The following is a 13155-nucleotide window of genomic DNA, read 5'->3' on the forward strand; positions in this document are numbered from 1 at the left end:
AAAGAACTCATTTTACCACATATACATGTGTTTGATCCAATAATTATCAGTTAACTAGATCTATAAATAAGTTAGATGAACAATTCCATGAGATTTAATGTAATAATTTTCAATATTTCTAAAAGTACCAGTTTATATTTACTATTGAGTGGCCATTGCACAGCTAACAAGCCACTTTTAATCTATATGAAGTCATAAAAGACATGTGGACATAGTAACATATGGAGGTTAGCATTTTTAAGTAATCTAAATATCATTAAATAGATAGATATGTACTTAAATAGAAAATAAATTGGAAAGTTAGAGAATAGTCAAGCAATATGGTATTATGAGTTATGTTTATATGTTTATAAAAACATCTATAATATATAAATAGCACTTACTAAGCACAGTTAACTTTAAACCCATATATACATACACTTATTTTTGTGTATATGATGTTATATAGAGTCATATGTGAAGTACAGAGCAGTAGCTCTGGAGGAAGAAGGGAGAAGACTATCCTTGGAAACTGGGAAATTTAAGTTTTATCACATGTTAATGTTACTCCTCTTGGTAGGCATGATCTTCCCTTGCTATCTCCCTGTGTGCATACACAGACACCTGCCAGTGTGCTTACATATATAACCATGCATATCACTTAGGAAGATTTATAATAATAATCATACTTTAATAGGTTATGGAGAAAAGACAAAATTTATACATGACACATTGTCAAGAGATTATTCTCCTAGTTGTTGACACAAGAGTGAGTGATGATTGGGTTCCATATTTAATTAGTTTTCTTGACAAACACAGAGTAAGTTCTGTTTGCTAACTTTTATTAAAACAAGATATGTATTGTCCGTTTAGAATGCACCCAAATGAAAATGTAGTTAATGATCTGACAAACACTGCAACAAAACAAAATTTTATTAGTGCTGAATCAGTGAGGGTTTTTAATATTTGAAAATTGGAACTGCTTCCTAAGAATTGAGAAAATTTTAGTATAGTTTAGAGGTAGCAGCTCTGCCATTAAGAAGGATCGCAAGATACAGGTATATAGAACAGGAAAGACCTGTTTGCTCACAAATAGAAGCAGGGTCTCAGTCATCTATGGGAAAGACTACCCAACTTCAGACTGGAATGAAACAGAGCTCATAGGATGGAGGCAAAGACAACAGGCCAGTTTGAACTGGGGTAGTATCAATGTCCTCTGGATTGACCAGAGGTTTTAAAGTAAAATGCTGTAAAATGTTGGTCAGCGTTAAAAACAATTCCATGCGGGCCAGACCTTCTCCAAGGCAAGCTCTTCTTCCTAAAAAAGATGCAACAACTGATAAGTCATTTAATTCTGATTCTGAATTAACACACATAGAATAGATGCTAATGAATGACTAATTACCCAACAACTGACTGCATTTTTGTACTATCTCAATTTCTTTCCTGGCCTTCCATTCCTTTTCTTTTATTTTTCAAATTCTTTTTGGTTTTTTCTTATTTAAATATTTTCATTTCATAAATGAGCAATGTATTTGCATCATTTTTATCCCTCCATTTCCTGACTTCTAGTGCTTCTGTCCCCCACCTTGCTCACTCTTAAAATGGTGACTAATTTAATTATTCTTTTTTTTTCAAGACATAATTTATCTTTGTAGCCCTTGCTATGCTGGAACTTGCAATGCAGACCAGGCTGAGCTTGACTCACCCATACTCAGGAGGCAGAGGCAGGAATATCTCTGATTTTGTGGCCAATCTGGACTACAAAGCTAATTCCAGGAAAGCCAAGTGTAGTTGAAGTTTTCGCATGTCCCTGCTGGCCAGCAGTAGGGACAAATCTCTCTCACTGGCCAATCTCACAGCTGCTCAGACCCAAGTAAACACACAGAGACTTATATTAATTATAACTGCATGGCCATGGCTCAAGCCTTTTGCTAGCTAGCTTTTATATCTTAAATTAGCCCATAACTATTAATCTATGTATTGCCACATGTTCTGTGGCTTTACCTGTATTCCATTATATGTTGCTCCTTGGGCAGCTCACTAGCGTCTCTCCCAGCCTTCTTCCTGTCTCTCTCTTTGAATTTCTTGCCTGCCTCTAAGCTGCCTTGCCATAGGCCAAACAGCTTAATCAACCAATCAGAGCAACACATATTCGCAGTGAACAGAAAGACATTCCCCTATCAACGAAGCTTAGAAAGTGAAGGAAATCATCAAAAACAGGAAGTTGGTGAAAATGTATTTGAACAAGGGGGCCACGTTCCAAACCCAGCAACCAGAAGAACTTAGCTGCTTTCAGCCACTGGTTCTGGTTTTAGAGTCAAGGATATAAGAAAGAGGTTGTAGAATCTCCCTCCACAGCTAAGGAAAGCAGCTGAGTCAAGGTGTGCAGCTTGGGGGCCCTTTCATAGAGGTGCAGAGAGGTCAGTGTGTGAAGCTAAAAATGAATCATGGATTTCACTGCCAATCCAAAGACTTTGGAAATGCCCAAATCATGGGAATCTGTGGAGCCCAAAAAGATTCCAACTTGTGGTTTGTTTCTATTTAGACTCAAGATCATAGAGTCAGAGTTTATGTTGTTCTCCAAGACTGCATAATGGGATGTTTTGGCCAAAGGCATGGTTACCTTATGCTTCAGGGCCTAATGATGCTTTGCCTTTAGGCATGGTTACCAGGTGTTTAGAGAATTAATGAAGGGTCTATACTTGTTTGTACTTTCTACTTTGATCTTGAAAGGGGGAGGTCTCTTGCATCATACCTTCCTAGTGTACAAAAATCCCATAGGGATTAAACTCGAGGCAACTGGGTATTGACGTAGAACCCTCCCAAAGCTATCTCATTGTCTCTATCATTTTCTCCAACTACGTCTATATATTTTCCTAGCTAGCATTTCTTAATTCCTCACTCCCTACTTCAAGGACCCTTTGATAGGTCAGGGCAGGACTCCAACAGGATACTTGCCAAGGAAAACTGCTAACAGGGTGTGCAACCATCACAAGAAAGAAAAGTATGTTGCAGTCAACAAAGGTGAAAAGAGATCTGGAGAGCTGAAGAGCCCTTTGACATCAGACATGGAGATTCAGTGTTTGAAGTTTGCCCAGATGGTGTTTGGTCTTGCTTTGGTCCAGTATTTCCTCACTATGATCCCTTTGCTCCCTTTTATAATGGCTAATGGATATCCTGTGCCATTATATGTTGGAAGTACGTGATGTGCTGTTTTATTTTGTTTTTATAGGGAGCATTACAGCTAAGAGATGGCTATGAGTCTCCAAAAGACTTTGAACTTTGGACTTTTAAACAGTGATGAAACTATGATAGACTATGGGCACTTTTGAGGTTGCACTGAACACATTTCTGCATTATGATATGGTTACAAGCTTACAGGGGCCAATGAGTAGAATGTGATGGTTCAAATTGGAATGGCTGCTATAGACTCATATATTTGAATTCTTGATCATTAGGAAGTGGCACTACTTGACAAGCATTAGGATGTGTAGCCTTGTTGGAATTGTGTGGCATCACTGGAGGAAGTGTGCCAGTGGGGGTAGACTTTGGGGTTTCAAATGCTCAAATCAACACCAGTGTCTCTCTCTTCCTGCTGCCTGCCAATCCAGATATTGAATTCCCAAATACCTCTCTAGCATCATGTCTGCCTATGTGTCACCAGGCTTGCTGTCATCAGAATAATGAACTAAAGCTCTGAAACTATAAGCCAGCTCCAATGAAATGCTTTCCTTTATAGAAGTTGCCATGGTCATGGTGTCTCTTCACATAATAGAGCAATGAGGCAGACACTCCATGTAACTTCTTTGGGTTTATAGTGACCTGGGTCCTCTGTATGGAGAGAAAGGCCTCAGAATAGTATTTCTTTTAGAAAAAGTTTCTGAGAAGCTCAGCTCTAGGACAGGAAGCAGAATCAGTGGGTGAAGCCTCTAATCTGATGAAAAAAAGCCTTCACTTTGGGGTTGCTGCCTCTGGATTCATATAAATGGTTATTTATACCACCCATGGGAGCTTCCATGCACAGCTTATCTCACCTCACCTGGGCCCTAAAACACGTGGAAACAAAGTTTGCTTGCCTGCTGAGAAAGCCATGAAGTAGTCACTCTTCTTGAAGTTGCCTCTCTCATCCAAAAAATGGCCAGGGTCAAACTTCTCTGGGTGGGGAAATTCTTTTTTGTCATTCAGGACAGATGTCAGACATGTCATTACAGTTGTACCCTGAAAGAAAGAGAACCAAAGTCTTTTACGATGAAAGCTGTAAACCTAAAAAAAAGTTCCAGCACCTCTCATTTGATCTCTTTGTTGTGTAGATGAGCAGATTAAGGCACAAAAATGAAGTCATTTGTTCCATGTTAAAGAATACATCAATAACAGGACTATAAGTCTTATATTCTGTAATTCTCATTCCATCTGTGCATTGAATTCACAGCCACCATCACTAATTTGTGGTCTGATGCCAGCAGCTTGGAGAATTAAAGAAGGATCCTGGAGTGCATCAGTCTTGATTGCACTCATATTCGTATTCATCAGTGACATCTTACAATGTATTGCCACTGAAAATTCTATTTGACTTGGTAGAAGAGGAGGAACAAAGACTGCTAGAGCCAGTTGGGAGGAAGGATACCAAGGACACAAGGCCTTCTAGACACAACAGGACTGACATGTTTATGAACTAACCAAGACTGACAGCATGCACAGAACTTTCAAAGGTCTAAGGCAAATAGAGTTCCAACTCTGAGAAGGGAAGTGAACATATGCCCCCATCCTTTACCCAGATGCTATCTCAAGTTAATAACCACTCACATAGGAAAAATTACTTTTCTCCAACAGTCTCATTGGGGAAGCCAACCACACTTTAGAGCAGGCAATATGCACAGAAGTAGATGGCCAACAGAAAACTGACTCAATGATATTGTTGGAGCATTGTCTCATAATACATCTCTTGACATTTTTTTATCTTACAGATCTTTTGTTTATATATTATGGCTTCTGCTTTTGTGTTTTTATGGAATTTCTGTGGGTGCAAATGTGTGCCTCTGCATCTGTGTCTTTCCTGTGCTTTTTCTTTGTCTCCTTTTCTTTTGTTTGTTTTGTTCTATTCTGGTTTGTTTTTGTTGGTAGTGGGTTTTTTGTTTTTGTTTTTTAGTATTGTTGTTGTTTTGTTTTGAGTTGCCTGTTTGTTTTCTGATGAGAGAGAAAAAAGTGCAATCAGAATACAGTGTATGAAAAAAATCTATTTCAATTAAAAAAAAACTATTCATCTCATTGACTTCAGAATAAAAGGTGAGTCATTTTTCAAAACCTCATTGCCAATTTCTTCGAAAACCTTCTATCTTCCATCATGTGAGCAGCTGAAAAGGACCTCCTCTCTGGCTGTGTTCTTCCACAAGCAAATTGTAAGATTCTGATGGAAGGAGGAAAGCACTTCCAAATTCAAGATTATGTTTTCACTGAGAGTAGTAGAATTATAGATGAATACGATGAATTAGAGTTTAGTTATCAGAATCAATGGAGTCTTAGCCTTGAACTCTGTAACCACCCAGAGGTCAACATTTCAGTGGTTCATTTTAATCACACAAAAAATTATCACACTTGTATCAGATCACTGCACATATAAATTAACAATATATAAAATGCTTTTTTTATCTTTGGTGTTAGAGGTTACACACTGGAATTTCCACATGCTAAGAGCATTATGACAATTATAGCATCATAGACATAGAACAGCTGATAGGACCACAAAAGGCAAAGTACCTTCAAATTTGACATCTCTCCTATATTCATTTAGATAGGGAGTGGGTGTTCTGACATGATGTATCTTGGCTTTGGGTATAGGGAATGTGTTATTTGGAGGCACTACATAAAAAATAAGGCCACAATTCAGTGTTGCTTTGGCTGTACATCAGGGCCTGGCTGCCTAATGTTACAAAAGGCAGATGATACAAGGCCACAGTAGCCTTTACTTCCCAACTCTCTTTCTGGAGAGAGTTTCAGAGGAACATATCCTGATTTCTGGGAGTGAGGGGCCTGTGGCTACAGTGTCTCTAACCTAACAGCACCTACAGTAAAGAGGGTACAGAGAGGAGGAGCAACTTAAAAGTACAGCAGATCTCAAAAAGCACAGTAGCATCTCTTCTATAAGGCTCTGGCTAGGGGATTGATGGCTTTCATAAAGGAGGCAATCCTATGGCACTATAACAGCACCACAGCTCAGAGGGTGAGAGCTGAGAGCCATACACTACTATTGAGCAGTACTCCAAGAAAGGAGAAGCTGAGGCCCCAATATGTCTAGGGAAAAGAGAACATGGTTAGAATACTGGATATTATATGGTAACTCAAAAAATTCCCCCCAAAACCAGTTGACAGAGAAACCCAACCTGAGATAATGGCCATGAAAACAGCTAAACCACAATGGCAAGCATAGCGCTAAGACTAACACAGTAGAAAGCATCTGCAAGTAGTTTAACTTCCTGTAAAAATGCCAACCAACACCCTTACAGGAAGACAGTATAACAAACTGCTCTAAAACAACATTCAAAATGCTTAACAAAGCATCAAATTAAAAATCAGTAGGCATGGAAAAGAAGGAAATGCAGCTTCAATGAGGAAAAAACTATCAGTCAATGTGAACAGGCTGTATGATTGTATAGCTTTAGAGTGATCATACAAGACTCCAAAATATAGCTGTTACAAATGTACCTGAGCCCTTGTAGGAACAATTGTAAAAGAACATAGAGACACTACATGTGTAGGTGAAGGAATATTGTCATTAATATAACCAAGTACTATAAAATAGTGAATATTAATAAATGGAAAGTGCAAAAACATAAATTCTAGAATTAAGAAGGCATATTTGAAAATTAGCTGCATGAAAGTGAAAGCATGTGAATACCAAACATAAAGACATTTGTGAACATAGATGCATATAAACTGAGTGCCAGCACTCTACATGAAGGTCTCCAGTATACACATATGTTCTTAGAGTGGAACTTGGTCAAAACTGTGGATATTCTGGAACATAGACGTTTCTTTAAAAAGGAAAATAGTACAAAGTGGGGTTTCCATTATCATGATTTTATCCAGATGGCAGGTTCCAAGAGGAAAGGATTAAAGGACTCTATGTGGCTATATAGCATTAGTCTCACTGCTTAAACAACCAGTGTCAAGCTTCCCTTGTAAGGCCCACACAGAAGCCAAAAGGGAAAGGTGTACATCCCAGAATCAGAAAGGCCATAGTAAGAGAACCCTAAACTTTCTGGGTGAGATCAACAACATCTTTGGAGACTTTGTGAATTGGGCATGTTGGGCCAAACGTTAAAATATATGATTGATTACTCAAAATATTCCCTGTGATCTGAATGCAAAGATGTTTTCAGACAGAGATAAGCTCTGTCTTTACCTCCAGCAAACTTGAATTTCAACAAATATTAATCAATATTCGGTAAAATTAATAATATGAAGGCCAGGGAGTGGGTTCAGTGGAGAAAGTGATTATCAAGCAAATTTGAGAACTGGGCAGGTGTTTGAGTGGTTTATTTAAACTAGCTGTGTGATGTTTTTAATTTGTGAGTTAATTGGAATAAATTGGTTTTATTTATTAAAAGCAACAAATTAAGGGTTGGCTAAAACTAAGTAGAACATGGTGGCAGAAGCCTGCAAACTCCAGTGATCAGGAAGCTAGAGCTGGGATATTATTTTTTGATCCAGAATACACTCAAGTTTTAAAATAAAATATGTATGCTGATATGTATATAAAAACAATACCAATGTGTTTGATAATATACCAACTTACTGAGATTCATAGATGAGTTCCTCCAAAGCAAGAAAGAGAAAATCCACTGTTAGATTGAACTTCTCTTAAGTAAGTGAAACAAGATGTATGTAGGAAAATGGAAATATACAATTGTGGTTAATTGGTAAGGGTATTAAAAACCACTGGAAAACAAGGATGTTGACAGCAGATTGCATTAACAGACAGGAAGTGTGTGAACAGATCAATGTATTGAAAAGTTTGTGAAAACCCAAGCCTGTGACATTTAGAAAGCTATATAAACAAATAAATGACAGACAAAGGAGCATAAAGTAGGGGGTAACATGTTTGAGGTATGATTCTGTGGAAAGTCAAGCAACCTACAATAATATTAATTGATTGTTGACAGGCAAAACTGCCTAGTGAGGAAACAGATGAAATGTATCTCACCTTGGGAATATGGTATCCTCTGAACTCCACATCCCGTGTTGTTTCACGAGGAAAGGGAATGGGTACAAGATCCAGGAATCTCTGAATCTCATGCAGCACAGCGTTTGTGTAGGGCATCTGGTTCTTATCCTGCATGCAGGGGCTCCGATGTCTGCCAATCACTTGTTCAATTTCTTCCTGAATTTTAGCTTCCAGGGCAGAAATCATAATTTTTATAAAATGGAAAAGAATTGTTTTTGTGTGATTCTTGATCATTTTATGTTGTGGTAGGAAGTTGAGAGATCTAAGTCCCCCTGTTTCCATAAGGGAAGAAAACCTAATGCATGGATGACATGGTTCTATATATGAGACATGAATGAATCTACCATACGACTAATAGAGATTATAAACACTTTCAGCAAAGTGGCATAATAGAAAGTTAATATATAAAATCCATATCTTTTCATCAAACAATAAAAAGCACACAGGAATAAATTAAAAAAATAAACACATTCGCAGCAGCCTGACACAAAAAATAAAACATGCAATGGGGAAAAGAGGACACCTATTCACTACACAGTGTTGTCAAAACTGGACATCCATTTGCAAAAGAATGAATTATATTCATGTTTTCACTCTATGCAAAAATTAATTCAAACTAGATCAAAGACTTAAATTAAACCCTGAAATCATGAGACTTCAAAGAAATCATCAAAAATACACTTCAAGAAGTAGGTGTTGGGGCTGGAGATACGATTCAGACATTAAGAGCACTGGTTGCTCTTCCAGATGTCCTGAGTTCAAGTCCCAGCAACCACATAGTGACTCACAACCATCTATTATGATATTGAGTGCCATCTTCTGACATGCAAGCATACAGGAAGGCAGAACACTGTATACATCATACATACATACATACATACATATTTTATAAAAAGAAAGTGTAGGCAAGAACTTTCTTAACAGAGCTTTGATAACAGGGTACTGGACCCAAGAATCAACAAGACTCTTAGGAGCACATGAAATAAAAAGTCTGTGCACAGCAAAAGAAACTAACAGCCAGCAATATTTCAAACAGGGCACTAATATTCAGAAACTACAAAGAACTGTAAAAATTAAACACACAAAAAATTCTGCCAATCTGCAAGTGGGCAGATGAACACAGTTCTCATAAAAAGAAACGCAACTCACTCAATAGTATTTTTAAGTGTTCAACATCCCTAGTCAGCAGGAAAATGCAAATTAAAACTACCTTGAGATACCAGTCACCCCAGTCAGAGTGGCTATCCTTAAGGAATCTGATAGCAAATGCTGCTGTGAATATAGGGAAGGGGACCTTTACACACTGCTGATGTGAGTGCAAATTAGTACAGACATTATGGAAATGATTAGGAGGTTCCTCTGTAAGTTGGAAATATATCTACCATATGACCTTACCATACTACTCCTGGACATATACCCAAGAACTCTATATGCTAACACATACACATTTATAGAGACCCAAGAACTCTGTATGCTACCACAGATACATTTATAGATCCTTGTTTATTGGTAGCAAAGAAATGGAGCTAACCTCGATGTTCATCAATAGATGAATGGATGAAGAAAATGTAATACATATAGAGAACAGAAGAGTTTCCAGCTATGAAGAAAAACTACAACATAAAATTGCTCAGTAAAAGGAATGGATAAGGAGCACATAACACTGAGGTGAACCAAACTCAGAGAGGAGAACTGCATGTTCTTCCTCATAGATGGATCCTAATCTATTGTGTTTGTATGTATTGTGTAAAGAATTGTAAGTGTGAAGACCAAACCAGGGTATTAGGTGATAAAGAAGGATGAAACACAGATAAAAAAGAACACATGGACATGAAGAAGAAAAAGAGTGTTGGATAAGGCTACAAGGTGGGGGAATAAAGGACTGAATAGGACTCCAGTGTCTCATGAAATAAAGTCAGCAATTCATAAGCACATAGTGAAATTAAAAAGACCCTTTACAGCAAAGGAAATGGTCAATCAAGTGAAGAGGTGTCTGACAAGACACTAGAAAATCATTTTCAGCTGATACAGGATTGATATCTACTATATACAGTGAACACAAAAATCTAAACACAAAACAAACAACCTAATCAAAATATGTGCTATAGTTCTGAAAAGAGTTCTTAAATAAATGAAGCATAAGAGGCTTGTAAACATTTTTTAAGTTATCAACATCATTAACCATCAAGGAAATACAAATTAAAACTACTTTGAGATTCTATATCACACCAGTGGGAATGGCTATCATCAAGAAATCTAACACTAAATGTTGCTGATGGTGTGCTCAAAAACAACCATTATTTGTTGGTGGTGGTCCAGGAATTGTGGAAACTGATGTGGGGATTTCTCACAAGGCTAAAAATAGGATTACTAATGACCCAGATATACCACTCTTGGATAGTTTCCCAAAGACTCTATATTTCACTACAGAAATACTTGCTTATACTTATTCATTGCTGCTCTATTCACAACAGCTAGGAAATGGAATCCAGCCTAGATGCCCATTAATTGATAAATCAATAAGATGTTACACATATATACAGTGGTATTTTATTCAGCTCTGGGTGAAATAAAAACTATAAAATTTGCAGGTAACTAGATTGAACTAGAAAATATTATACTGAATAAAAAAAAAAATCCAGGCCCAGAAAGACGAAGTCATGTATACTCTCACAAACTAAAATGATTAGATTTAAGTCACTCTCCAAAGAAGAACATTGATGTCTGGTGCTGCAAAGCTGGTCAGATGTCTGTGGTTGAGAAAGTTACAGGCTTTTGAAGGAAAGCTATTACTGTTGTTTTGCAAAATGAATATGATGTGCCCTTCAATTGCCTTGTAAAGATTCATGTTAATATCCATAGATTGGTGCTACTCCAAACCTTGTTCAGAGAACCTTCTTGATGTAATGGGTGGTAGTTATTTAAAAGACAAATCAGAGAAGATAAGAGACATTGAATTGCTTAGCTACAAATGGGACATCTACCTCACCCCCTCCAAACTCAGAAACATCTGAGAGGAGGAGAAAGAAAGAATGTAAGACAGGAGAAAGATGTATAGTGTGGAAAGCTGTATATCAGTCATGAAATGGCCATTGCACCCTTGACCTTTCAGGAGCTAGAATTTCCCACAAACAACTATACAAGACAGGTCTCATCAACCTTCCCTCATGGAGAGGGGAGGGGTTCATGAAGCCTAAAAGTTTCCTGAGGATCTGTAAGGGAGTTAATATTTCCTGAGATGTAGAGAGAGATTTTCTTGAGCAATGCAGCCACTGGTAAATTGTTGATAATACAGTTTAAAAAAAAAGCCCTCACCAATGATCAGATAAATAAACCTAATTAAAATATTGCTTTATCAAAAATTAAAAAATGACATGAAATTAAAATGGGACAAGTTGAAAAGAAGAAGGGTTTTACTGGGAGGTATGGGGGAAATAGAGAATAATGGGGATTTATTGAAAATAATTATATATGTGTGAAAATGTAATGAAACATATCATTGACTATAATTAATATATGCTAACAAAGTTTAAATGATAAATACTTTCTGGAAAAGAAATAAGTATTTATTAAGACACATGAAAAAATGTGAGAGGGAGGCTAATTCTATTTGGAAAACTGTTATGATTTTGTTATAACCCAAATCAAGGATTCTGACTTATAGCAGGGAGAACAGTGGCCATTGCCCTTCGATTCTCTATTATGGCTTATATATTTCATTCTTTCTTTACTGTGATCTGGTATGAATTGGATTCATCTGGTGAGGGGTAAGTGCATTGATCATGCAAATGTTGCTAGTACAGAGTCTCTTCTAGGAAAGAGTGGGACAGTTTCTAGTGCCATCTGCCCATTTCTACCTGGACATTCATCTGCCCATCTATGATCATACCTGTGACCTCTGGGTGCTTCAGGAGGAACAAAAGCCCATATTTCATTGTGGTACTCGTTGTCTCTGTTCCCGCAGAAAACAGATCAAATATGGTGATGGCCAGGTTTTCCATGGTAAATTCAGAATTTTTATTGTGTTTTTCCTAATAATTATAAGTGAGAGGAATTAGTTTTGTTTTTGTTGTTGTTGTTGTTGTTAGTTTGTTTGTTTGGTTATTAGTTTTGGTTTTTTGTTAGTTTGTTTGGTTGTTTTAAAGGTTTATAGGTAACAATTCAATATGACACATTTTTATGGGTAAGTTAGACATTAAAGAATGTTCTATCTGAAGATAAAAGTAGATGCTGGGGTGAGCATTAGGATTCCTTCACACAGTTAATACACAATTGGAGTTACAAAATTCCAAGGGTTTGTTGTTGTTGTTGTTCCACACTTTTCACTCACAAGGAAGAAGTAAGTTCCTCTGTGATCTTTTCATGTGTATTGAGTAGGTTTTTGATAACATCAGTTGTAGCAACTAATGAATCTTTATTACATTTAAAGTCTTCAGGACTATACACATACAAACTCCACTGCTATTTTAAACCTCTTCAGTCCTTATATCCACCACCATAACTCAAACCAATGTCACCTCAAATTTTGCTCATGTGAAGACTACAATTACCATCCTCTAGATTAAGCTCTCATTAATCTAAACTGGTGTTTCCTCAAGGCTGAGCTCAGCTGCAAAGGCTTCCTAGAGTCTCTCTAAAGAAAAGTCCTGTATTCCCTAAGTCTTTACACCTGCTATTCATGGATGTCTCTTTACGTATAATGACATGTTCTCATTATGCTTGAATTCATTTGTATGTGTTAGTAAAGAACTAACCTTGAATATGGGAAATATAGAATTTCTAATTCTAAATAAATTGAGAAAAAATTGGCTTTTTTCAAGACAGAGTCTCTCTGTGTAGCTTTGGAGCCTATCCTGAAACTCGCTCTGTAGACCCGGTTGGCCTTGAACTCACAGAGATCTGCTTACCTATGCCTCTCAAGTGCTACAATTAAAGGTGTGTGCCACCACTGC

At 37.2% G+C, this 13155-nt stretch overlaps 1 protein-coding gene across 1 annotated transcript in view; it reads right to left on the reverse strand.

Moving 5' to 3' along the window:
* Window positions 1-804: 804 nt before the first annotated feature.
* The window catches only part of LOC114706876 (cytochrome P450 2C70-like), a 56345-nt gene continuing 43994 nt past the window's right edge, over window positions 805-13155 (reverse strand). The window contains exons 6-9 of the mRNA XM_037206699.1: window positions 12093-12234; window positions 8183-8370; window positions 4059-4200; window positions 805-1297 (exon numbers count right to left, since the gene is read on the reverse strand). Coding sequence (XP_037062594.1) covers window positions 1116-1297; window positions 4059-4200; window positions 8183-8370; window positions 12093-12234 — 654 coding nt within the window. The 3' untranslated portion in view covers window positions 805-1115. The remainder of the gene's footprint in view (window positions 1298-4058; window positions 4201-8182; window positions 8371-12092; window positions 12235-13155) is intronic.

Source organism: Peromyscus leucopus, chromosome 1 (assembly GCF_004664715.2).
Source record: "Peromyscus leucopus breed LL Stock chromosome 1, UCI_PerLeu_2.1, whole genome shotgun sequence".
NCBI classification, from domain to species: Eukaryota; Metazoa; Chordata; class Mammalia; order Rodentia; family Cricetidae; genus Peromyscus; species Peromyscus leucopus.